The sequence below is a fragment of the Solea solea genome, chromosome 6 (genome assembly GCF_958295425.1).
Source record: "Solea solea chromosome 6, fSolSol10.1, whole genome shotgun sequence".
Taxonomy (NCBI): Eukaryota; Metazoa; Chordata; class Actinopteri; order Pleuronectiformes; family Soleidae; genus Solea; species Solea solea.
Genome location: NC_081139.1, coordinates 25128320 through 25155588, shown reverse-complemented (window position 1 = coordinate 25155588; position 27269 = coordinate 25128320). Strand labels below are relative to the sequence as shown.

Sequence of the window (27269 nt, the reverse complement as noted above, 5' to 3'; positions counted from 1 at the left end):
CACGGAAAACCATGGCTGCTCACCAAGATCCATAACTTCTATGACTTAATTCACGGGTATTCCATTAAAATTCTGTTACTAAAATGTCCTCGCTGCAAAGGTCCAAACCTCATAATGTCTACATTGCATCCAACAACTGTACATAAATAAATAACAGTGCACCTTATCATTTCGGCTCTCAGTCCACATCTTGGCATTTTTCAAAATGAGGCATTGGCCAGAGTTAGCCTCATAAGAGCGGTGTTTAGTTACTCTTTAACTTGGCACTGTTTGTCTGTGACATTATTGCTCCTTTTAGTATTGTTATTATTAGTACTTATTGTCTATATTTATCTAATTAAATTACATTATTATTATTTTCTTATTGCTATATATTATATTGCACCCCTAGATTGGAATCAATATAATAAATGCACTGTACTGGGTTAGGGTTGATTATCGTTGGTAATCTGTTTTAAGTGCTAAAGTAGTAAAGGTGTACACAATGAATACTTGTGAATAATCTTTCCTGAAATTGAGTTGAGTTGAGTTGGATGTGGTTGTATTGCCATGGCGATCTGCCTGATGGGTTTCCACAGACAACAAGATGTGGGATGAGGATTAGGGGAAGTGTACATTCATCCCTTGGTCGTGTCTGCTGACTGTGCAGCTACAGGACTCTCTCTCTGTCATTGTTAGCACCTCTGTATCCACATATCCATGAAGTTTGACACCTGCACCACAGCATTACCATGAGGGCATGTTCCAGGATGGAGAGGATGATACTGAGAGTAATAATTGGGTCAGAATTGAAAACCTCCCTACTTTCCCTGAGGCTGACATGAAGTGAGTGAATGCTGACCATAGCAGTGTGGGAATGGTCCTGTGTTTTTTTTTTTTGTTTTTTTTTTTTTGCTGGTGTTTGTTTGGCTAGCACAGCTACTCTGACCCTCAGTGTGAGGCCTTCAGGGGGGTCAGTGTGTAATTTGTCTTCCTCGTTTTCAAGTGGGGCAGACTCTGGTGACAGGGAGACCATTCGTTAGAGCCGTCCCTTACAGCAGATTCCTCTTCCTCATTAAAATGTGGGTCTGTCATTTGTTGTTTAAAACACCTTTTATGTCTTTTTCATGTTTGGAGAGCTTTAAATTGACTACAACTGCAAAGGTATTTATGGTGAATATGGGGCACATGGAATTTTGCTCCTGCTATAGGGGACATCATCTTCTCCTGATGGTATATTGAGATTACACTAATCTCCTCTGTCACATCCAGATGGTCTGCATGGTTCATCTGAGTCTGTGAGATTGTCTGGGATAAATGAAGCTGAAAGCTCATGTCAAGTCTCACGCAATCAATTTCTCTCATTTTTTCCATACAGTGCATCCCTCTCACATCTCTCCCTGAGGGCTAGCCCAGTTTAGAATAAACATCAGCAACCGGCTTTGTCTCTATGGCAACAGCTGCGCATGCGGAGAAGCTTTGCCAGGGTTGGGATGGTGGTGGATGCTGCTGACTGTGATCTGGTACTTTTTTTTAAGGGGATATGAGGTGAGAGCTGTTGGAGAGCACAGTTGGCATGTTTTTATGTGAAGTGGACACCAAGTGAAGAATCACAGGATAGTGGTGAGTCACTGATGGCTGTTCGTTGCTTGAGTAACCCAGTATTAATGGGTCGGTTGGGCTGTGAAAGCCACACAGTAAAGCTGTCAGTTGGTTTAAGCTCATCCTGACTCCCCTCTGTCATTAACGCCTTGATTATCTGGCTAGACATCTACAATTAAAGCAGCCTTTCTTTGTCTTTTCTTGACAGTCTGAGGAAATGCTGGATTGATCTGGGCCAATATGCTCAATCTGCTCAAGCATGCAGAGTGTTTGTTTTTCTGAATATTATTTAGATACACACTTGAGTCTGATTTGTCAGCAGGGATTTTGCTCTGCATGTTTTCACTCCCCATGCTGATATCTGAGTCCCTCCAACACTCGCTGTTCCTAGTTTGTTTTCTGTAATTTGAGGATTGTGCTCAGTTGCATCCTTCTGCTTCCCTGGTTGTTTCCGAGCAAAGTACATTCTGTTACCAAGGCAGGATGACCTCTGACCTGAGTCATGCGTCATCCAGCAGCTGTGTGTTCACACCATTGTCATGCAGTCAGAGGATGAAGCACAGCCATGATGTGACATCATTGCTGGTTACAATACTGTCAGTGGCCACCAGGACAACAAAACAAAACTACAGTCAAAAACGTTGTTTTTGTCATGTTAAACTTCTCAGGAGGCTTCTCCCTCATGACATGGAAACAATGTGCAAAGAAGGAATCCTGATAGAGGAAATAAATGTAAGCATTGTAGTCTTTGTAGAAACTTGAAGACTACGTCCATTTCGTGTATGGAAGTCCAGACCTGAACCGGTCCCAGGACCCTCTAAGGAAGTCTTTTATCTTCTCTATTTTTTAGAAACAACATCATGTCAGAAAGCCTTGTGTGTGTGTGTACATTTATATACATATATGTATATATATACATATATGTGTGTGTGTGTATATATACATATATATGTACATATATGTATGTGTATGTGTGTATATATATGTACATATATGTATATGTACATATATATACATATACATATATATATACATATATGTATATATGTATATATACATATATGTATATATACATAGTGTTAGCTAGCTGCTAAGTGAACACCGCAGCATGTCAGGAACTGCAGGTAGCTAGCTACTTAGCTAGCACTTACTGATAGCTCAAGCTGGTGTGCCATTTGTGTATTATGTTTGTAACTTACCTCGATGTGTTTCTTCAAACTCAAAGGTGAATTTTTGAAGGCCATTATTTCACAATCTTTCAGGAGGCAGAGTTGGCATTTCATTTCATATGAATGGTCTTTTACACACACAAATGAAAGACTTCGACTCTAAGTAGGGCCAGAGGTGGTCTCCTTCCTCAACACCACGATCACTCGAAGAAGTTGAAGAGCCATCTACAGCTCTGGCAGTGATAATGGCTGCATGGAACTGCTGTGACTTTGTTTTCTACGCAACACAAACACACAAACTAGTGAGTAAAGCAGGTCTCTTCGGTGTAACCGAATCATTAGGACCAGTGAATTAAAAAGAGGAGTTTAGTACTTCCTGCATGACCGGAGCACACAGTCACTGTACTGAAATACATTGGAAGGGGTTGTGATGCGGTTCGCGGTCACTGGCTTTCGGCAGTGCAGTCGCTAAATACACCAGACTCCTCTGTTCAATATTGAGATTTGAGACATTTCCATTTTGTAATTGAAGTGGTGATATTGGTCTTGTATTGGACAAAAACGTGTAATCCAGCCATCCTTTTTCATGTTAGGCTGAGACACTTAAGAATAACCAGTCCCCAAGGTTATCTCAGCTCAAGGTCATTCCATGGGTGTTGGCTGTGACTCGTGAAGCTTCTCCAACAGGCTCCTCCTCTCCCACTTACATTTGCCCACAATTTCTGCTTTCTGGTTGCAGTGAATCACTGACCAAGAGGAGGCCGAGGCTGTCTGTGCTTCTTTGTGCAACATGAGCCTCTCTCTCAGGTACAGCCAAGTAATCCAACACCACTTCCAGTCCTCACCTTGTGCAAACAGGCAAGGCTGAGTAGGTGTCATTTCAGGGACAACTGGAGCGGGGCACTTTTTTTGTGCCAGCCTTCTTGTTGTTCAGTAATTGTCTGCCTGGAAAAAACACAGAGCTTCAAGGGTAAAACAAATGATGTGGGCTTTAGAGCTTCATGTTAAACCCGACCAAATCCATTTTCATACGTCTGTGTGCATATTTTCAAATCACCAGTGTGACCTGTGTGACCTTTCCCACACACTGCACACACTGTGCCAGTGAGGGTGTTTATTAGTGACAACAACCATTAAATATCACTTTTACTTTTATCTTGTTTAACATAAAGTCATATATATTGAGTAACCATACATAAACCATATACTGTATATATTTGTTCAATATTCATGCATAATTATTTCTACTGCAGTTCTATTTATGAGTTCATTTAATTACATTTTCTTTTTTTCATTCTTCCATCAATGCATGTGTATGTTTATTTATATATATATATATATATATATATATATATATATATATATATATATATATAAAGATATGTTGATTTATGCTGAAGGTTGTTATTATTATTATTATTATTATTATTATTATTATTATTATTACTGTGGTCCTTGTTTTGCAAGTTTCGGTGGTTGTCTTGCTCTCGCCATCTAATGAATTGTGATGTTTTTTTCTCTTTTCTCTCTGGACAGAGGAGTTTACAGTGATCGGAGAGGAACATGGATGAGCTGCAGGATGTACAGCTGACTGAGATCAAGCCCTTGCTGACCAATAAGGTGAGCTGATCATACAACAGGCATGAAACTGCTTAAAGGCATACTTCACAGATTAGCATTTAGCTTTGTATTACTAGAATAGGGCTAGTATTTTAAAAAAAAATTGTGCTTCCCAACCTCAGTTTCCCCTGAGTCGGTGACACTTGGTCCGAGGCTTGAAACTGCAATGCTGATTCCGCACTTTTTAGACCCACTCGTCGGGGGACGGGACCTCATTCCCAGAATGTAAACAGTGTTCGCCATCTTTGCTAACAGTTACGCTAACAGGACCAAGTGTCACTGGTGGCCACGTAACAAAGAAAAGCATGAAGATATTTCTCGACTCAGGGGAAACTGAGGTTGGGAAGCACAATTTTTCAAAAATACTACCTCTATTCTAGTAATACACAGAACAATCCAAATTGCTGAAGTATTCCTTTAATCACACACATACACACACAGGTTTGAGGACATTGCATTGCCTTCCATTCATTTGGACAGCCTAAACAAAGTGTTATCCCTAAACTTTTCAACGTTTTAAACGTTTAAATCTCAGCCTTAACTTAACCCGTTTCTCAGAAATGAGATTCTGCCTCATTAATTATGCCTGAAACGGTTCTAAAGAAGTAATGAATACACACACACAGTGTGCTCTAAAAGCAAATGAACACCCCATATGGTTCTCGCAGGCATATGCATATTTTTGCAATTCCATTCATCAAAGTGAATGATTCATGCATCTTCTCAGCTGTTGAAGGGGGAAAAAAGGGAAAAGAAGGGGGAGGATGAGATGGTTAGTCAGTAAAAACGAGAGGTTTTAGTCTCCGTATGAGGCAAGATAGAAGAGAAGCTGAGAGAAAACCATGTCTTGATTTCAGAGATATCTTGTGTTAGGTGACAAATGACTGAATATACATGAATATACAGTACATCATAAAACAGCTGCGTGAAGGAGACTGGCACTGACCTCTCACTCCCCCTAGTGGTCAGCACATAAAAAAAAGACAGCAGTAGTTCTGAAATTAGTAATTAATGTCATGACAGAGATGGATGAAGATCACTGACCTCAGCTCAGGTGAGGGATGTACACTATGTGACATACAGTACACATGAGGAGATGAGAGGGAGGGTGTCATTACATCCCAGACACGCTGAACAGTCGGCATGACAACAAATCAAATCTATGTGATGAGGGAAATGCAATAGTCGTCTCATCCTGTCTCCGTATGAAACCAGGGCCAGTTTTACAGAAAGGCCGACATGTGGTGGTGGATGTATTATTTGAAACGTCTTCACTGTGTCTTCACTGTGTCTTCACTGTGTCTTCACTGTGTCTTCACCGTGTCTTCACTGTGTCTTCACCGTGTCTTCACTGTGTCTTCACTGTGTCTTCACTGTGTCTTCACTGTGTCTTCACTGTGTCTTCACCGTGTCTTCACTGTGTCTTCACCGTGTCTTCACTGTGTCTTCACTGTGTCTTCACTGTGTCTTCACTGTGTCTCTGCAGCACTTACCAGCTCACAACTGTGTAACAGAAGCTGATTATTGATATGAGACATTACAAAGACACAGTCAGGGAGAGCATCGTTTGGTGCTTGGAGCATACATGTTTATACATAAACATTTGCATACACAGCACAGCCATTCACAAGTATCATCTCCTGTAGACCATACTCTACGTCACTGTGTTGACTGACTGACTGACTGTAGTCCAGATCCGGGTCCAAGTGCTGAGCTATAATCACTAAATCATTTTGTGTTTTATATGAATAGCAGCAGAATATTGACCATATTTCTAGTCTAAGTTGATTGTGTAATCCTGCTCAGACATTGATTAACAAACCCACAAATGGGAAAGAGAACCTGTTTGGCAGACGTTCATGTGGCTTCTTTAAATTATTGTTCTCTGTTGTAACTTTCCTCCTTTTCTTATCTTGCAGAATGCTCGCAATTTCCAAGACTTCGACTGCCAGGTGAGAGGTGTTTCTGCTCATTAAAAAGCATCGCTGTACCATTTTTAGAGGGTAGTGATGTGATGGCACTGGGACATGGCCCCATTTTCAACCCCCACCCTTTTGTTTGTTTACTTATCCTGTGTTTTTTTTTTCTTAGTCTTCCACCACTGCAGCATATGAGTGTTATGTAGGTTTGTTATTTGTTCTCAGTGACAGTGCGGGGTCGGCTGTGCTCAGTGGTAGAGTGGATCATCTTCCAACTGGAGCGTTGAGACGTTTGAATCCAGGCACTTCCAGGCAGTTGTTGTTTTTTCTCATCAGTCCAGAAGTTTTTGTTGTTTCTGATAAATTGCCAGTGCAGCAAAATGTGGAAGCTGGAGAGAGACACTGTTACTGTTGAGACACAGTGCATGAATGCTGTACCTTAGGTTTGTGAAATGTTTTGCAGTTTAGAAAATATCCCTCTCTAGGGACCATCACAGGAGTACACAGGTCAGGTTAGAGTGTCCAATTAACTATGAGCAATAGGGATTGGGTACAGTGGTCAGGGATAGAAACCCCAATTCCCTGCACTGCCCACTTGCTGTTTTCCTGACTGTAAAGATGTTAAAAACCACAGATAACTAGTTTCTGATATTTATTACAATAATTATCAATAAGGACTGAATTGAAACTTTTTTTTATTGTGATTTTGAAGCGTTTAGATTGTATCATCCAACGTTACTACTGAGGGATCTGACACCTGTCTTTTTACAGTCATGTCCAGGATGTTAAAGGGGACTTTGGGTATTTTTCGTATATGTGAATAGTTCTTAAAAAAGTTTCATAATTGGTCCACTAGATGGCCTCGGGCGGCAGCTGCGACACATGGCAGTGGCTGCAGTGTAATCTTATGGGGCAACAGCGCCATTCTGAGTTATCGCCATAAAAAAGTGTTTGTTTTCGCCAATAAATGGCTCAGATTGTTAATGTCAGAGTCTGGCAACGTTACCACAGGTGTAGGTTTAGTTACGAGACAGATGAACAGCACATCTCTGTCTCTCCTCTGTGTCACGCAGCGATGTTTCTGCTCGGCTGGGATGTGTTCGTAAAATCCGCTCGCTCACCAATATTTGGAGAAAGCCAGATTGTCCGTACCAGTATTAGAGACTGGACTATGTACACTTCAGCCATGCTGCCTGTCGCGATCTACTGGACCAGTTATGAAGTACTATTCTCACACACACACACACACACAGGGCCCAGGTCCTAATAACCGTAACTGCTCCAACAACAGTGATTTAATATTTGTAGAAAAGAAAGAAGCTGGTGATGGAAATAATGATGAGCTTTGTAAGTAGAATTTAAATTTGAATAAAGTCACAATTGTTATTAAGGATGCACCATTTGTGACTTTTTGCAGATATCCCATATGCCAGTATATCGAGAGTGCTTGGGCCAAAATCAATAAACATAAGAATTTGATAGTTGACGGGGTGCCAGCTTAGAGTCTAGTAAAGACTCATATAACCACCTGTTTACACTGTGATTCTGTGACTCTTTATTTCATGTCATCTGCCTCATGAGATGAAAATGCTGCAAAGGTAATCTTGAGGAGCTAAGTAGAAGTGGACAGTGTGCAGCTGGGTGAGGACTTGAACGACGGTCCAGAACTGCCTTCATGGTTTTTAGAACTCAATGACTTATTGATAGGTGTTGAAATGGACCTTTCCAGTCTGTGTTTGTGTGGTGGATGTAGGACGGGACAGTCCTTTGTTAGTCCCACAGTGTCACAGACACAAAGACTGTAAAGATAAAGCTAACGAAGAATAAACACACATATCCACATCTGGATCCAGGTGATGTTTAAAGTGTGATGTAATGCAAGAGTGAAGAATAGCAGAGCTCTCTCTCTCTCTCTCTCCCTCTCCCTCTCCCTCTCTCTCACCCCCCCCTCTTTCTCTCTCTCTCTCTCTCTCTCTCTCTCGCTCTCTCTCTCTCTCTCTCTCTCTCTCTCTCTCTCTCTCTCCCTCTCTCTCTCTTCTGCAGTCATGTCTGCTCCCAGCATCCCACCAGAGCTAAATATAGCCACTGCAGTCAGGGCTGGAAAAGACTCATGTTAGCTGAAGCAGGCATATACTGCATGTTCCCCAGCATCCACTCCTCCATGTTAATGAGATACTGCTGCTGCTGCTGCTGCTGATGCTGCTGCTGCTGCTGCTGCTGATGCTGCTGCTGCTCACACAGATGCTCGTGATTCTCTCAGCGTCACGTTTCTTTAAACTGATCTTGTTGTGATTCACTTTGACTGAATCTTCTCAGAATGATTCTCAGTGGCTTTGAGGTTCACTTCAAGTGTGTTTGACCTTATTTCAGTGGCAGCCATTTTGACCTCACACACTCACACACTCAGTCTTGGACTGAACAGAAATCCTTGTCATTCTCATTCATTGGTAGACTCAAATGTTGCTGTATTATTTGGGTTATATACATGGACATGTATGTATTTTCTCTGGTTTAAGCGACAGAAATGGTGAGAAAATGAGAGCTGGTTAGTATCTACTCTTTATAATGGCTAAATATATAAACTACTAATAGGAATTTGTCTTCCTCTGGATGTTGTTCATGGCAATGATAAATAGTTTTTATACACAGATTGGCTGAACTATAACATGTGATATTGGCTTAAATGTCATTTATTTGGACCTGACTACAGTTAACAGCACCGTCTCTCTGTGACACTTGAGACTTCTCTGCAGGCTAAAGCTCCCACCGCAGGCCGTATACAGGTACTGCATGATCATGTCAGCATCCCATGCACCTGCAGGATGGTGGCATCAGTGCAGATGATGGTGAACCTTAAGGGTGTGGTCATGTGGTCATGTGGTACTCCTGTGATGTTCTGTCACACCACTGAGAGGTGAGGGAGGACAGGAGTGCATCTTTCTCCTTTATTTTAAAGTGTATACTTCAAAATAGAGATAAAAATAGAATGAGTTTTCATTGCAGAGAGAGGAGGGCGGGGGGGTATTTGTATTTTAAAAACTACTCCATTACTGCTGCACCTGATCCCACTCTACACATCTTCAAGTGAGCTGAGCAGGTGTGTGGCAATAAGCGGATGTGCTGCAATGTCAGCAGTTTGGAAATATTTTAAGAAAGGCAATGACAACAAAGTTTGAGCAGACTGTAACCTGCGCTCTGCTAGACTGTCGAGAGGAGGAGGAGAAGCTGAAACAAGTCGTCTGATAAATACACCAACACAGAATATGAAGGATTATTCATTGAAATCGAATTCAAGTCTATCTGTTCCTATTTTTTTGCTCACCTAAATATTTGACTTTCCATTACAAACAAGACGATCTTCTAAGCTGTTTCATATACACTAACGGCCCTTTTCCACTATGGTCCCAGCTCGTCTCCTCTCGACTCGCCTCGCCCTGCCTCGCCCCGGCATGGCACGGCACAGCACAGTTTAGGTTGGTTTTCCACTGCCATGTCTTTGTTTTACACGCGACACACAAACACGAGTGACTAGTGACTGAAAGCAGTTGTTTTCAGTCTAACTGAATCACTAGAATCAGTTCATTTAAAAATATTAGTTCAGTTCTTCCTCCATGACTGGAGCACAGACTCCGTCTGACACAGTCACTGGACTGAAATACAGCGACAGGGTTTGTGATGCTGGTCTCGATCAGCAGTTCACCAGACTCCTCTGTTAAATATTGAGATTTTACACAGTTCCCTGGTAATTGTTGGAGATGAACCCACGTGTTTAGGATTGTTAAATATTTTGAACTGATCTACAGTTCGGCATTGTTCGGCTTGATTCTTGTGTCGACGTCTCTTCCTGTGATGACACTCTGAACAATCAGAGGTAGGCTGTAAATGCTTAAACAGCAGCAAGCTAATGCTTTATTATATTAATTATATTATCTTATAGTGAGTGAAATTTAAGTCCTCTAAAAAGTGCTCATTCAGGAAAAAGTGGTATTTGTGCCACAGATGCATTTTTAAGATGTCATATAATGGATGAATTGTGTATAATTCTACTCTTGCCACCACACTGCTTTACTTTATGGACGTGAAAACTTGTGTCTGTTGGCCCAGCAGAGGGCGCCATAAGGCAGATTATTCTCAGTCTGCAGTGTTTCCCATGCTGTGAACTGTCCTTCATGATCACATGTACGTTGCATCTGAATCCAATCAAGACGATTTTAAATGGACTGTCTTCTCATCATGGTGTCGTTTTTCATACGTGGACACGTGTGTTATTCAGGTCAGAGATGCTGTTGTTGAACTGTGCAGAGAACCTTCATTACTATAATACAGTCACTATAATACATTGTACAATACAGACTGGTGTAAATAGCTTCAGCAGGAACAAACACACAAACATGGAGTGAATATCTTTGTCTGTTTCGTCCTGTTTGTTTACTCTGGTTCTACAGGAGTTATGTACACACACTGACATCAGTACCAGTGTCAGTGTCACTGTCACTGTCGCTCCCTACAGGAAAAACCTGCCGTTTACAGCCAAACCTGCTGCTACACTAAAGAGCCAATGAAGCGGCTCCTTCTCCTTTGTAGCCCCTCCCTCTCCTGCAGAGGTGTGATGCCCTGCACTGCTGCGCATATGACACAGAGCGGAGATCCATAAATAATATATGATATGGCTCTAATGGCTCAGTGGGATGTTTGGAAGTCATTGACCCGCTCGTAAATGTGCAATAAAAATAGTATCTCGATGGGAGGAGACGAAAGGAAGGAGGCTGTGTTTTCTGGTAAATCTGAAACATAATGAGGTTTATTTTTAAAAGAAGATGTGTGTGAGGAAGCAGTGCAGCAGAATTATTCTTCAGATTCTTCAATCCGTTTATCATTCAAAATGAAATATAATGACTCATTTTTTTCCATTTCCCGATGCTCGAATGAAAAATGCTTACGTGACCTGAAAGTGACCTGTGACAGGGGGAGGAGCTTCACACGGGATAACAATAAAACTGTCTGACATTTGTATGCTCTTCAGTGGAAGTAAGAGGGTAACTGTGAAACCAGTTGTGTTCGCTTTCCATAGATCTTTATTTTGAAAACTAAAAAGTAGGACTGCTTGGTTTGGACCGTTTGAGTAGAATTGTGGTAACTTTATGACAGATGTTTCAGATTCACCTTGTTATGTGTTTGTTTGTTTTTTCATTTGAGCACAATAAAACGAGTCATTATCAGTTTTTTCATTTTTCGTTTTATTTTGAAAAACAAATGAACGAATGATCCACAGATTGTTCTGCAGCACTTTAATGCTGCTGTATATCAGACTGCTGCATCTCAGGCGAGTAACTCACTCACGTATGGATTTTTCTTTCCGCCATTCGCCGCATGACGCATCACATTTGCCTCATGCTGGATTTCTCTGTCTTAGCAAGGTCAATCTAGTTGGACGCATTTGTTAAGTTGCTGTGATGAGAAGCCATTTGTTTAGCCCAACATCAGACTGAACACGATGTTGCAGCATACATCCCAGAATGAACTCTCTCCTCTCCTTTCCTCTGTGACGTTAGCACTCTGCCCATTCTCTTGGGCTGCCTCTGCATCTTTTGCACCCCATCACCCCGCTGCCATGCACCTACCCCTCCCACCTTTTCTCCCACTCCCCTCCTCCTCTCCATTCTCCTCTAAACCCCTCCCTCTCTCCCTCCCTCCCTCTCTCTTTCTCTCTCTCTACCCACATGACCCTCAACAGTCCAATAAGACGCACTGATGCCTGGATGTAGGGACGCGCTGTGACTACCAAGCACAAACTGCAGTCTGCCTCTCCTCCGCCTTCTGTGTCTCTCTCGTCTCTGTTTCTCTCTCTCTCTCGTCTCCGTCTCCCTCTCTCGTCTCTGTCCCTCTCTCTCTCTCTTGTCTTACCCGCCCTCCTCGCCTGTTTTCATTCAGACTATTTTCCAATCTCCTCCTCACTCCTTCTGCTGTGTCACTCTGTTTCCTTTCCTCCTCCCTGCCACTGCTGTGCTAGCCTCCTCACTCTACATTCCTCCCTCCTTCCTCTTTCTCCTCCTCCTCCTCCTCCTCCTCCTCCTTTGGGAGAGCTTCAAAGCTGCCCAGCACACACTTGCACATAGCATAACACCCTCCTCTCCTGCGTGGGAAAAACATGTCAGCTATTCTGGACCTGGACCAGATTGCATGCTCTGGGAATGGAGTGGTGAGTGACAAATGCATCTTGCCTGCCTTGACACACCTGGCTGGGTCTTGCAGGGTTAATCTGAACCAGGGGGTTGTGGTTCAGATTAGGAGAGAGCGACTGGGGAGTGTTTTCTCCAGAGAGTGGGAGACAACAGCTGCCTCCAGGAAGTGGGAAGCTGTTGGTGGTCTTAGCTTGGTCGCTTGTCACCACCTCCAGCAAGACGGCTGAGACTTAAGGGTTTTTCTTTTGGGGGCAGCTGCTACCATGGCTTCAACATTTTGGTGTGTGTGTGTGCGTGTGTGTGTGTGTGTGTGTGTGTGTGCGTGCGTGTGTGTGCGTGTGTGTGTGTGTGTGTGTGTGTGTGCGTGTGTGTGCGTGCACGGGACACACAGTGTCCATGTGTGCTCAGACTTGGCTAAACATGCCCACGGTGCAGTGGTGCATTTTAATGTGATGCTATGAAAGATGAATGTGTGTAGTGTGAATCTGCGGATGCTTCAACCACAGGATGTGTGTGTGTGTGCTTCTCTGTGTGTGTGTATGTGTTTGTCGTCCATCCACGGGGTCATTCGTGTTTGCTGTGTTTTATTATGGGATGCATGTTTCTTTCTGTGAATCCAGGGTTCACATGTCACCCAGTTAAAGATGAATATCAGTGGATGCATGTAGGTGCATGGTGCCAGTGTTGTATTCTCTATGCTGAAGCCCCCCCCCCCCCCGCACGCACACACACACACACTGTGGCAGCAGCAACACTCCTTCCTCCTTGCACAGACCTTGAGTTTGAAATGTCAACACACGGCCTTGATGACACTCACACACACACACACACACAGAGAGCTGTGTGTGTGTGTCATTAGATGACATGTCACTTGGATGATGATGCCACACAGTAAGGATGTGTGTATGTCCACACAGGCTGCTCAGAGTTTCTGCCCTGTAATCCTGCTCGCTTCCTGGCGCGGGGGGGTGGGGGGATGGGGGGGTGGAGCACACCTCCACAGGAAAGCTTCCCAACCTCCCAAACATCCACACCCTCACTTTCTGTGCACAGCTGGAGAATAAGGGAAAGAAGGTTGCTGTCATTGCAGCGCTCTGCTTTCCTTTCTCTCCTCTGGCTGTCGAGACTAACAACCCCGCCCTGGTTTCATCTGATGCCTCACACACACACACACACACACACACACACTCACTCACACACGTACACCCGGGTGTGCATTTGTCTGCTGGAAAACGAGGAGAGGCAGATGAGTTCCAGATCAATACATCTTCTATTAAACCCTGCCAAGACCTAAATGGGCAGATAAAGGCTCCTTCACTTCCTTTTCAAGGAAGGAAGTCTTCTCCCTTGTTTTGGTTAGTCATGCAGGTCACTCTGTCCTTGCTTTCACGCTCTTTTCCTCCCATTTCCTTCTTCTCGTTCTCTTTCCCTTTTTCTCTCCATCTATCCCACCTTCATTCCCCAGCCTGTGATAGTAAATTAAACGGTGTTTAATTTACTATCACAGGCTGTGCAGACCTGCCTGCTTCCTTTGGCACGTGTTCTGCACACGGGCCACACGCTGGTAGAATGACGAGCATTTTTGCTCTTCAGCATCAAGGCCGCTGGTTAATATGCGAGGGCCTGTCTGTGTGAAGTGTGCATGTTCTCTCCCTGTGTGTGTGTGTGTGTGTGTGTGTGTGTGTGTGTGTGCATGCATGGGCGACACATGACCAGTCACTGGATTGGATATCAGGAAGGATAAAAATGTTCAACATACACAAAACAACAGGAGACAGCGGACTCCTTTTCTGCACCTAGTGTCCTTGACTCTGTCCTCTATCTAAAAATGAAAGCTGTGTAGCACCACAGCCGTGGAGCGATGCCTCTCCTCTCTGTATAGAAGTTGTTCAGCGCGTGTTTCATTATCTGTTAAAAGCCTGTACAGGAATGCGAGCCATGTTGTCAGCACATTCAGGGTTTATAGACCGTCTTAGGAAGAGAGGTGACCTGCAGTGCGATTGCTTTGTGTAATTTTGCAAATTCTGCACCGACGCCAACTTCAACAAAGATTTCTTTCCCCCACCACTGATGGGATGGTTGAGCAGTCACCCTCTCTCGCTGTTGCTGGGTCCAATTCCTGATGCAAATGACTGCAGCCTCCGTCCCCTCTGAAGACACTTTTATGACACTTGTCCATCAGCCACACACACACACACACACACACACCTGCAATAGGAACACAGGGAGGGAAGTGCAGGGTCGGTGTGTACCTCTCTGCTCCCTCTGTGTCTGTCGTTCACCCAGGCTGCCTCTGTATTATTGATGAGCAGTGGGCCTTGAGAGCAGCCCTGCCTGCTGCCCCCCCCCCCCCCCCCTCGCTCTACAAACCTGCACGTAGCTACTGGGGATGGCACGATATTTATTTTACATGTTCGATACTGATACAATATCATGAAGTTGAGTATCTACTGATACAATATCATGAAGTTGAGTATCTACTGATACAATATCAGTCCGACGCAGTCGTTTTATACCTTTTAAACCACCTACTGCCATTTCAAGCTATTTCAAAGACATCCTTCTCCAGTGAAGAATAAAGAATTCTTCTTCTGCCACAAAGAAGAAATGCACCGCCCGCATCATGACTCATGATGTTGCTGATTTTTCTTTACATTTTTACACACGCTGGATGTTTGTGTTGTATGGGATGTTACATGTGTTGTACTGGCTCATTCCTCGTAGCTGCACCATTGTTGTATCCTGCACCGTGGTGAGAGTGCAGTGGATGTTTGTGTGATCTAAAATGATGCTGTGTTCAGCGTACATCACCTTATGACTTCCCGCTATGTCACACCCTGCACCAATGACTGCAAGCATGCTTTTTTATTTTGCCGTCTCATCCTTCAGCTGCTTTCCCTGTCAACTTAAACGACCTTTAAGCCACTTCTAACACCATAGGCACTAATATGGGGCTTTCTTATTAAATAGATTAATATTTAGAGAGCTGGTGTCGACTTTGGAGAATTTTAATGGGTCATTCCGCAGTGTTTAAGTGCTGTGGGGTTCACACCATGTCCTGTTATCCTGCTATTTACCCAAATGAAAAGACTTGCGGTTCTCAGAAAACCTATTCAGTGCATTGTTTAGTCTGAGGGCACAGGGCCTGTGTGGTGGAGAAAGAGAGGAACATGTTCTGCATCCTCAATCTGACATACAATGTGCTTCTTCTTCTCCGGCGTCTGGTTCGTGTGAACAAAATCATTATCTTCAGGCTTCATTATAGAAGCTAGTCAACTGCAGCTTGAATATTCTGATTATTCTTGTCTGGGGAATAATAATGTGTGCAATGAACTCTTTGTCCTTGGCTGAGATGCTGTTCATTTAAAAAAGATCATGTCCACAGATGAGTAATCTCCCACAGTTTAGCAGGACAGTTGTGGATTTTGGAAGTGTGGTGGTATGAGGCGCTCACACATGGTCAGCGTGCACCACCAGCTTAAGAAATGATTATAGCCACTGAATTAAAAACTACACCATTGGTTTGATATCATTTTGAGAGTATTTTTGACACTTTATCTGACCATTAGACAAAAGGAAACTGGAAACTGAAGTTTGTGTCACTTTCCCCTCACCAAAGTCCATGGAGAGAATCAGTGATTCTTACAGCGTCACAGCACACAGAGGTTGTTGTTCCACTGGTGCCTCCACCCCCATCAATATGTTCAAATGTGATATTTTGTGACTTCAGTCTTTGGACATTTTCATTTGGATTAACCCCAGCACACAAACTTGCCAAATGAGGTGGCAGCAGCAACAGTAGCCCAGCAGCTCCTGTAGTCTAAGATCTAAAATCACTGATTCTCTCTATGGACTTGAGTGAGCTATTCACACACTTCATTTTCTAATTAGAAATAGTGAGATAAAGTGGTGGACATATTGTTAAACTGTTAAATATAACCACATGCCCGGGCACCGTATACAACCACAAAACAACCTGAACTATCCCTTTGAAGCATAAGATTGGACTTTTATCTTCCATAAATGGGAAAAGTCCATCCTTTTAATAAATGTCTAATGTGGAGACTACACAGAGAGTTTTTGTTTTGTTTGTTTTAAGGTTCTAAATCCCCCGTTTCAATCCATTTGGGTTAATTGGACACAATAAATTGAAGCCAGCCACAGGAGCCACATCCAGTGTTCTCCTAGTGCTGGTCCCAAGCCTGGATAAAAGGGAGGATTGCGTCAGGAAGGGCAAATAAAATCTCTGCCAAATTGAATATGTGGATCACTGAAAAGAAAAAAAAATGTGTGTGTTTTATTACTGTTTGCTTTTCTCTGCAGGAGCATGACATAGAGACTCCTCATGGCGTTCTCCATGTGACCATGAGAGGTGTTCCCAAGGGCAACCGACCTGTCATCCTCACCTATCACGACATCGGCTTAAACCGTGAGTCAGACAAACAAACACATGCTGATGCACGATGTCTGTTCACCATCGCTCAGGTCTTCCACTGTCCGAGTCCCTGAACTGTGTCCTCTGGTTCCACCTTTTTTAGATAAGTCATGCTTCAATACCCTGTTCAATTATGAGGACATGCAGGAGATCACACAGCATTTCGCAGTGGTTCATGTAGACGCACCCGGCCAGCAGGAAGGTGCCCCTCCCTTCCCCAGTGGGTGAGTTGTCTGGCCAATTTTACCCTCTGCCAAATGGGAATGCATTCATTTGTAGTGGTGGAGAAGGAGCTGCAGTCGATGCATTGATGTGAGCTGAGAGTGCACAGTCATTCAAAGCAATTATTAAAATCCTGAGTGTTTGAATATTCATAGTAATCAATATTGTAATCAGACAGGGAGATATGGGGAAAAACTCTTATCACAATATCCTGTTCTGTATCATTCGATATATATATATATATATCATGATATAAATTAAATTAGTATTTCTGTAAGGCTGGGCAATATGGGTTATAAATAATAATCTGGATATTTTTATAATGATCTACAGTTATTACCTATTTCAGGTAGTTTATTTTTTTTAATATTAAATAAAGGATATTTACTTAGAAACAATGAAATTGACTCTAAATATAGTCAAATTCTGTCATAACACAAATAATTGGGCTTTTTTAAAATATAATTTTTGTTGATTTTATATATATGTATATATGTTTATCCATATGTATATACGTATATACATATATATACACATATATGTATACATATATATGTGTATATATATATATATATATATAACAGATACCTGATCACGATGTGACAATATCCAAAATCTAAGAGCAGATCTTGTCCCATGTCATGATATCAATGCAATAATTAATAAGCGTTGTAACTTCTCCGATAAATCCACACATACTGTATATTTGATCCTTGAACAGACCTGCATGAATCTCTTCTGTCTCTAGTTATCGTTACCCCACCATGGAGGAGTTGGCTGAAATGCTGCCGTCTGTGATGACTCAGCTCAAGTGAGTATGGCCGCTCAATGCTAATGTGCACGCACTGATGATCGTTATGTTCCACTGTCATGGTAACGCGTACTTTCTCCGCAGGGTCAGCAGTGTGATTGGCATTGGTGTGGGAGCAGGAGCGTACATCCTAACCCGCTTTGCAGTGAGTCCAAGTCACTGTCACCTCGTCGTTTTGTGTTATTTTCCTCTGTTCCAGTCCCATTTGTCCTCCTCTACATGCTCGCTGTATGAAATGAAGGTTTTCAGGCCCCAAAGCTTTATCCACTGAACATTAAATCCACCTATGAATCCCACACAGGGCACCAGGTTGTTCCATAGTTGGTTACATATGCTACCATTCTCCAGGTGATGACTCATCTTGACAGTTCTGTCTTTTTGAGTCGCTTTTGTCTCGTTTCCACACGATTTGTGTTCAACGGAGCAAAAAGATCAAGAAGGATTTATTTTTTAATTGTCTGTATTAATTTATAAATACATTTTGCTTTTACTCACTGTGTAGCAGCTGTTGCTGCATTGCGTTAACAGTGCGATGAAGACGGCGTCAGCAGTATTCCCTCTGTATTTACATTTACATAACACAGACTTCTTTTTTTAAGCAATTCCAAAACTATAGCCCCTGTGTTCATTGTCTCATGTCTTCATTTAAACAGACAGGCTTCACTTTCATCATGCTCAGAGAACTTTGCAGCGTTTTATCCTCCAGCACAGCTGAAGGCTGACGTTACAGAGTCTCATGATAGAAATGCAGCAGGATGGAACTGTACTGAAAATAAGGCTTGGATTTGAGTCATTTTACCTGACATTTATTGCCATTGTGCTTTTATTATACTTCCTGTGAGATGGGGCATCACCACATGCTCCATTAAAATAGAATTTAAAGATATGAATACCAAAGTTTAGGACCACATGTTTTTTTTAAAGTCAGATTTCCGGAAAAAAAGTGACTGAGTGACTTTAATCTCAGAATTCAGACTTTAATCTCTAAAAGTTTGGCTTTTTTTAAATGTATTTTTGTTTCCAAAATGTTCACATGTGGCCCTAATCCTCTCCCATACTTTCTAATAAAGTATCGATGACATCATTTTAAATTTGCATAAAACAGTCGAAAATAGACGGCGTAGACAAGAATGAAAACAAACTCCTCTATCGCCATGTTGTTGCTGAGATGTTGTTTCCTCTTCACAGCTGAACAACCCAACTCTGGTGGAGGGTTTGGTTCTGATTAACGTGGACCCGTGTGCAGAAGGATGGATTGACTGGGCAGCATCAAAGGTGAAGTTTTTAAGTCTTTAACGTCTTCTAACTGAAACCAGAAGCAAATAACATCACTAGTTTTAGAATTATACATATACAGTAGTGGTATTATACCTGTTTTTGAGTTGAGTCCAAAGTTAATTAAAACTCAGCTTGATTTTATACAGAGCAGCAAACTGAGTCTCTCTGTGGTCACTTTTTTGGATTAGTTTAATTTTGAGTGGATTATCTGGCTTCAGTTCCAGAGCACAAAGAGCCACTGTAAGGCTTTATTATTCTAATACTGTATACAGTGTTATGTTCAGGGACCACATTCTTTGTTGTGTTGGTGTTGCGCACAGTCATGGAACATGTCGATTCAAAGGAATAGTTTTGTGTCGCATCAGATACTGACAATAACATCAATTAGAGAAAGAAATGTATCCTCTCCTCGCTCATAGTGGTACTGATTCATCTTACAGTACAAAGCAGCAGGTCTACAGTTAGACAGCTTCTCCCTGAGTTAACATCATTAGTCATCAACCTGTCAGTTAGAGCCCATCTAAACAGGTCTGTAATAACTCAAATTAATCTATCCTTATTAACTGAATATGTGCCCCAAACGTTATTAAACCCCTTCCCAAAAAGCGACCCTTGACCCAGATGTTATGTGAATCAATTATGTGAATATTTGTGCATTAATAGCCTGTTTGAAGATTTTCAGTCAGGTTTTAGATGACGTCATAGCACAGAAACAGCACTAGTTAAAGTAAGTAACAACCTGATAATGGTCTAGTCTCTTAACTTGTGCTGCATTTGACTGCATTTGTTAATGATAAAGCCTCATTACGAACAAAAGTTAATTGTGGAGTTCCACAGGGCTCGGTGCTTGGGCCTATACTTTTTACCATATACATGCTTCCTTTAGGGAACTTTATTAGCAAGCACAACATACACTTTAATTGTTATGCAGATGACACACAGCTTTATTTATAAATGAGGCCGGGGGAAATAAATCGGTGAGACATTAAGTCCTGGATGCTCTGTAACTTTCTACGTTTAAACTCAGAAAAAACTGAGGTCATTATACTCAGCCCTAAACACCTTGTCACTTTGGATGACATCACCATGGCCTAGATTAGATTACTGCCACTCATTACTATCTGGAACAAGTCTGTTAAAACCCTCCAGTGAATTCAAACTGCTGCAGCACGAGTTCTGACGGGAACTAGAAAGAGAGACCATATCACTCCAGTGTTAGCTTCTCTTCACTGGCTCCCTGTACAGTTTAGAATTCAAATTAAAATCCTCCTCATGTCCAAAGCATTTAAAGACCATGGCCCTTCATACCTGATTGAACTAGTTTGACCTTATCACTCGATCAACAGATCACTTCACTTTCCTTGTTTTCCTCTCTCTCATTATCTCTGTGTCCTCATCTCGCAGGCTGCAGGATCCAGATCCCGTAGTAGTTTTATTGTCATTATTATTATGCTATAATTAAAGTTGATATTGGTATGTCTGCTGCTGCTTATATAACATTGGAGTTCTATAAACACGTCATCACTGACTCAGAACTGTCCTGTCTAAACTGATAATATGATACAATTGTTGTATTTCTACTCCTGGTATCTTTCTTCTGTCTCTACCTCATCTCCCTCTTTCACTTTCTGTCCCCTTCCTCTCCTCTTTCCCCCCCGTTTTTCCTTTCACCCCAACCGGTCGAGGCAGATGCTGCTCACCTTTGAGTCTGGTTCTGTCAGAGAGATATTTCCCTCTCCACTGATGCCTAGTGTTTGCTCACTGTGTGAGCTGTTGGGGTTCTCTGCTCTCCATGATGTTGTCAATGTGTTTTCCTTATGTATCATGAAAAGCAGTAAAGGGTGACTTACAGTTTTCTGACATTTACTGTAAGTCACTTACAGTAAATGTCAGAAAAGGTAAGAAGGAGAAACAGTTCTCTTTCTGTGAGGCCCGCGCCTGATTGCTTTGGTGAATCACTGTATTATAGTATTGTAACTTCATTTATTCACAGCTATCAACAAGTTAGATTAAAAAGTGTTTGGCTTTATGGAAGTGGACTTTTGTTTGCTTGAACTGGATCTGTGTTCTGCTCTCTTGTGCTGCAGTTGTCTGGATGGACCAGTAATTTGGTGGACGTCATCATGGCTCATCACTTCAGCACTGTGAGTTTCTCTTTCACTGCATTGCACAAATAATCCAGCTTTTTTAATATAATTTCATTTCAGTTCCATGTATTTTTTAACAGTGTGGATAATACTTATTATTCAATACAATAAATATGATGATTATCAATGTATCATCTTTTAAAACGAGAAGACGTCGTCACAGATACTTGAACAAAGACAATATCCTGTCACGTGTCACGATATAGATATAATATCGATAACAAATATCCCTGTGCTGTAACTGAATCTCAGGATACTTTGCTGTTATTTATTTAATAACATTCTATTTCCATCGTCCTGGAAACAGATACTGTTTCCCAGTCTCTAGTTTAATAAGTGACAGCGCTGAAGCTCAGCGTATATTTCTTGCCTGGATACAAATGTGTCCTTGAAGATTTAATGAATTCATGTAACCTTTATTGTTTCTGCTCAACCAAACACTAACAGTATTACTTTTTTCCTCCAGGATGAGCTGACGGAGAACCAGGAGATCATCCAGACCTACCGTCTCCATATCGCCCACGACATCAACCTGGACAACCTGGCTCTCTTCTGTGGCTCCTACCAATAGTAAGATACAGCTAGTTATTAAGAACATGGTGAGCTCTTTCTGGCATTTATGGTGTTCTAGATGAGGCAGGCACAGTCGCATATTAATATACTGTATATAGTATGTGTATATAGAATATATATATATAAAGAATCATGCTGTGTTACTCAAAGCTAATCAACTGCTCTCTCCCTGCTCCAGCCGTCAGGACCTGGAGATCGAGAGGCCAATCGTGGGTCTGAATGAGGACACAGTCAACACACTCACGTAGGTTTTCTGACTGGAACAACAGACACACATTTGTCCCTGAGCACAGTGGTGACACATGCATCCGCTACCACTGAGTCTTCATGTGAAAAATGCCCAATTTCAACCAGTGTCAATGCAACCAAATGATGTTGCCCAAAGCTGAATGATTGATTTTTCCCCACAAACTGTCGCACTCATGTCTAAGTTAGGTATTTGAAAGACATTTAGCCCTAAATCCATTTTTCTGGTCTGGGTCATATTACACTGAGTCAACACAAACAAATCAATCAATCAACAGTCAGTGTTTTGTAATCAGTCTTTTGGGGGGACTAGATTTTTGTCTCCTTAAGGAGGTCAAGTCTCCATAATGTGACTGTAAACATATTTATGCCCCCACAATACCTGGAAAACACACACACATGAGTTTTGTGGTTAATTTTTTTAGACAAAATTAAGTTATCCTTTACCTTGTTAACTTACTGTTGTCTAAAAAAACGAACCAAAAAACTAAGTTCAATCAGAAGACAATGAACTTTCACAATTTATGTTATGTTATATTGTTTCCTATTGTTATATTATGTTATGTTATATTACATTACTTTACATTACGTTGTGTTGTGTTGTATTATTATGTTATGTTATGTTATATTATGTTATATTTCTCTGCAGATGCCCTGCATTGCTGGTGGTTGGTGACACATCACCTGCTGTGGAGGCTGTGGTGAGTAACATAGCGACAGCGACTTTTTTGTTTTCTTTTATGCTGTAGTTTCTTTTTCCGTCGTAACCTTTTTATTTTTATGTTTAAGGTTGAATGCAATTCCAGGTTAAATCCAACAAAGACCACCCTGCTAAAGGTGAAGGTTTTTTTTAAAAAGTACAAAATATGTGGCAGTCATTTTGTGGTTATACAAAGAATGTATTAGTGACACTGATGATGTTCTTTCAGATGGCTGATTGTGGAGGTTTGCCCCAGGTTGTGCAGGTGGGTTGTTGTTGTTGTTGTTGTTGTTGTTGTTGTTAAGCAGTTGCCTTGCCTTAATAATCTTCTAACTTTTGTCTTTATCTTTCTACAGCCAGGAAAACTTGCTGAGGCCTTTAAGTACTTTGTTCAGGGCATGGGCTACAGTAAGTAAATATGTTCATATCTTTAACTTAACATGAGTAAAAACATATAAATTAGCTTGTTTACATACTAACTCTTCTTTGGGCTGACGTGTTTGTGGTAAAGGTTTGTCTCTGTTGTTCACTCAATTTCCTGTTGACGTGAGTGCAATGAAAAGTTACTCGCTGAGGATTATTTTCACAGCCGTCACCTCAGAGCTGCGGCTAAACAAACGCCCTGCTGATGGAGTTTGGACTGCAGCCACCAGTTCATGAAAAGGCACAGTTTTTTGGTCAGCCTGGTCACGGAGAGGCAGCCTGTGCACCGAGGTGGATGCTAATGCAATTTCCTCTCTGCTCTTTTCAGTGTGTAGCACCCACAGTCCTCAGTAGGTGAGGTGTGTGTGCGTGTGTGTGTGAGCACGCCTCTATCATGAAATGACAGCAGCACTGTCACATGAACTCAACAGCAATACTTTCAAATCTGAGTTGTGTGTGTGTTTTATATTGTGTGTTTTTCTTTTCTAACTAGATCTGTTCACTGAAGCACTCTCATTAAGAGACAGTTGAAGTGCAGTTGTATGAGGTACTGAAGCACTGTTAGCCCTGACTGCACTGTGTGGAGAACCACTGAGGCTCTCTCTAAGTGGCTGCTCATAAGAAGATGAGCTTAAGTCAATCCCAGGACAAACATTTTTGTATCTTATCGGCATTTCATCCACACGGAAACAGCATTTTGGGAGCAATGATACACTAATTTTTGACAATGGTGTCCCAGAATGAGACAGGATTGAAACAACAATATCAAGTCTCACGCATTGAGCGTGACAGACAATCTCTGGTGCGCCGATATCGCTATGAAACCGCGAGGAATCAAGCACGCCTCTAATGCAGTTCTGAGTCGAGCCTGCCACTTACCTGTCAATCAAAAAAAAAAAGGAAAGGGGCGTGCTACACAATAGTCAGTACATGCGTTTTCCTTGTTTCCTCCTGAGCAGTGCTCACTTCAGCGGATACTCCACCTTGTGGCCAAAAGGAGAAAGCACACCTCTGTATGTGCTACTTCTCTTCACAGAAACTGGAGCACAGATACTATTTTGTGAGCTACACTGCTACAAAGAATAATACATACAAACTGGACATAATACCATAAAACCTCTTAACTGTTATGTTCTGTTATCATATTTCCATCATCTGCTTTTGTTCTTTTTGAAATAACAGTTTGCAGTGCAGTTGCAGTAAATACAGTTTCATCATTTTAGTCAGGATGCTGAGTCAGGATGCTGAGTCAGGATGGCTGAGTCAGGTAGAGTTGCACTACAAATCAAGATGGCGGTTGACAAAGAAACTACAACAAGAAGGTGGAATCAAAGATGGCTGCTGTGTCTCTTTGTTAAGGACACTTTGTAGGACGAGGTGCGAGGTTAGATGAGAGGTTAGAAGCATGCACATCTAGAACTGACAGCTAGAGAGCATGGACATCGCTAACATTAACCTAAATGTACACATAACAACAACACTTACGCTAGGCCCGGTTACCAAGTCCCAGCAAGCTGCTGTCCATTAGTCCAGAGACTGGAGTTGGTTGACTGTGGTTCTGGTGTCTGTTGCCCAGGTTCCTCCTCACAAAGTTAGCTCATTGGAGCTAACTTGGCTCTGGATCCTTGGTTGATGCTCAGTCAGGCTCTGTGATGGGAGGATAACGGGCTGCTTGGAGCTCAGCAGAGAGGGTTCTCTTGTTGCTGGGAGCTTGTTTAGCTCTGTACTGAAGGGTCTTCAGTTGGAGAGATGATGTCTGGACTTTGACGTCCTTCCTCCACCCAGAGAGCCCGAGCAGAGAAGAGGGTCAGTGTTCTCCCCTCACAGGAGGAACAGAGGAGGGAGAAGATAGGGTGGTGGGTTTGAGAGACTATGTGCTCTATGTACAGGCTCGACGTCTTCTCCGTTTTTGATGTAGCAGCGTTACAGCGCCACCTACAGTCGTTTTGTGTGGATGAAGACATCTCTTGACACGATTGCTAGTTTTACAGAGAACTTTTGATGAAGGACAAAGAAAACGATTCCTGTCCTGTTTCCGTGTGGATGAGGCCTAACATGGCTGCCAGCGGGGACATGTGTGATATTGTCGATGGTATGTCAAGTATATCATCACTGCTTTATATTGCTGTGAGACGACCTAGAAACACTCACTCACCTACACCAACGTACATAGTACCAACGCATTATCGACTTTCATCATTTTGTGTGGTGTAAAAACCACTGAAGTGAGTGAGTGACTTTACAAAGCGACAGAAACTTCATTAAAATGAGAGTTTTCTTGTTTCCTCACTGGTAGCCTTGTCTCAGGGTTATAAAACAAGAGCCTTTGACTTCAGCCTATTTCTTCTTGTCAGTTGCATATTTGCACAAATTGCTATCATGTTCCTGGTGCTGTGACTGAATCAGTACCTCATACAAACCACTCTTCAAAGCTGAACTATCCCTTTAAAGTGCACACTTAAACAGGAGAAAAAAAAAGAAAACAGAGACCGTTCCTTCAGGTCGCACTGACCTGCGGTTTGTACCAAACAGACTGAAGGTTGTGGTGTTTTTCTAAAGCTGTGTCTTGTTTGTTCTCTTCTGTTCCCAAACCCTTCTCTGTGGGAGCTGCTCTCTGCTGCAGCTCTCTGCTGAGTCTCACTGCTGACGAGATGCCAGTGCAGGATTAGAACAGATTAATTTTTCTTTTCTTTAAAGCAAAGAAAGAGTGGAAAATAAATCTGAACACCTCAGCGTGTGCCTGAAAGCTGTTTCTCCCCCTTAAACACAGCGGCACAGTCTGAAAGTGAGGGAAGGGAACAAAACCTAAAAGTATTTTAACTTTATAAACGGTCAGAGTTTATAGATCTTTCTTGACTTCATTGTTTGCAAATATGGTCAAACCATCGTGCAGAGTGCAGGCAGTCTGTAGGAGAGCATGACGAAGAGCTCAGGCTTCTCTTTCAGGAAACAAGATTGAGCAGAGTAATGATATCAGATCATCAAGAGTAAGTGTCTTTGCATTTACCTACAGTATGTAGGCAAGCACTGAAGTATAAAGGGTTACAGAAGGCTTTACTTTTCCACCTTATTTAATTGAATACAACACAATGAAGCAGTAGAACAGCAAAAGTGAAAGGGACGGTCCCGCTGTGATGTATGACTTGGAAACAGTTCATGGATGTTGTGAAGGAGGACATGAGGACAGTTGGTGTAACAGAAGAGGACAAGATGGAGGCAGATGATTCACTTTTTCCACCCCTAATGGGAGACGCTGAAAGGAACGTTTTTTTTAAAAGTGTTGGAACTGATCTCTTCTGTACTGATAATAATTCATCTTTGTATTAACAGTGTGTAGAAGGGTCATTACAGCAGGAGCACAGTCTATATTCCAGAACATAGGGTATACAAGGGTTTTCCAGATGTTCCATTAAAGTGGGATGAAGCAGTGTAAAGAGCCACCTTTTCAAAAATGTCTCCCTCTCTGTCTCTTCCCTTCCTTCTTCAATGACTGCATCCAGTTCCCTACGTTCTTCTCAGTCACCTGAGCAACGAATCAGGTATCGGGTTGTTAAGCAGTCGTCAGACTGAAGGCCATGTGACTGTCCAGAGTGGATGAATGTGTGTATGCATAGAGCGTGTTAAATATAGGCAGTGTGGTTTTTCTGCATATTATGACACACATTCATCTCCCTGCAGGAATTAGCATGGAATCTGTCCTCAGTGTCCTATTTCCCTGCATGTCCTGCTGCTGTTGCTTCCATTTAGTTGAGTTGGATTGCAAACATTGTGTTTCACTGCCTTCATGTTTGTTTGTTTCTGCAGTGGACACAAGCAAAGATTCCTTTGTTACACGTTTTCTCGAACGGACCCTCTGCACAGCAGCTATGAACAGGCCACAGTGGGAGAATCACAGGTGTAAATGATCAAACTCACCATGACCAAGTTCCATTCAGCTTCCCCGGTGCATGCTCGTTCACTGTC

At 42.2% G+C, this 27269-nt stretch overlaps 1 protein-coding gene across 3 annotated transcripts in view; it reads left to right on the top strand.

Moving 5' to 3' along the window:
- Nucleotides 1-27269, top strand: part of ndrg3a (ndrg family member 3a) — a 37853-nt gene that overhangs the window by 8987 nt on the left and 1597 nt on the right. The window contains exons 2-16 of one of the 3 annotated variants that reach the window (XM_058631185.1): nucleotides 4287-4370; nucleotides 6290-6322; nucleotides 16795-16900; nucleotides 17010-17130; nucleotides 17877-17939; nucleotides 18024-18084; nucleotides 19128-19214; nucleotides 21305-21361; nucleotides 21831-21934; nucleotides 22116-22181; nucleotides 22833-22884; nucleotides 22973-23020; nucleotides 23113-23148; nucleotides 23240-23291; nucleotides 26807-26845. In XM_058631185.1, coding sequence (XP_058487168.1) covers nucleotides 4314-4370; nucleotides 6290-6322; nucleotides 16795-16900; nucleotides 17010-17130; nucleotides 17877-17939; nucleotides 18024-18084; nucleotides 19128-19214; nucleotides 21305-21361; nucleotides 21831-21934; nucleotides 22116-22181; nucleotides 22833-22884; nucleotides 22973-23020; nucleotides 23113-23148; nucleotides 23240-23291; nucleotides 26807-26845 — 982 coding nt within the window. In that variant the 5' untranslated portion in view covers nucleotides 4287-4313. Of the gene's footprint in view, nucleotides 1-4286; nucleotides 4371-6289; nucleotides 6323-12080; nucleotides 12489-16794; nucleotides 16901-17009; nucleotides 17131-17876; nucleotides 17940-18023; nucleotides 18085-19127; nucleotides 19215-21304; nucleotides 21362-21830; nucleotides 21935-22115; nucleotides 22182-22832; nucleotides 22885-22972; nucleotides 23021-23112; nucleotides 23149-23239; nucleotides 23292-26806; nucleotides 26846-27269 lie in introns of those variants that run through there. The other 2 variants (XM_058631186.1, XM_058631187.1) reach the window with 2 other exon arrangements.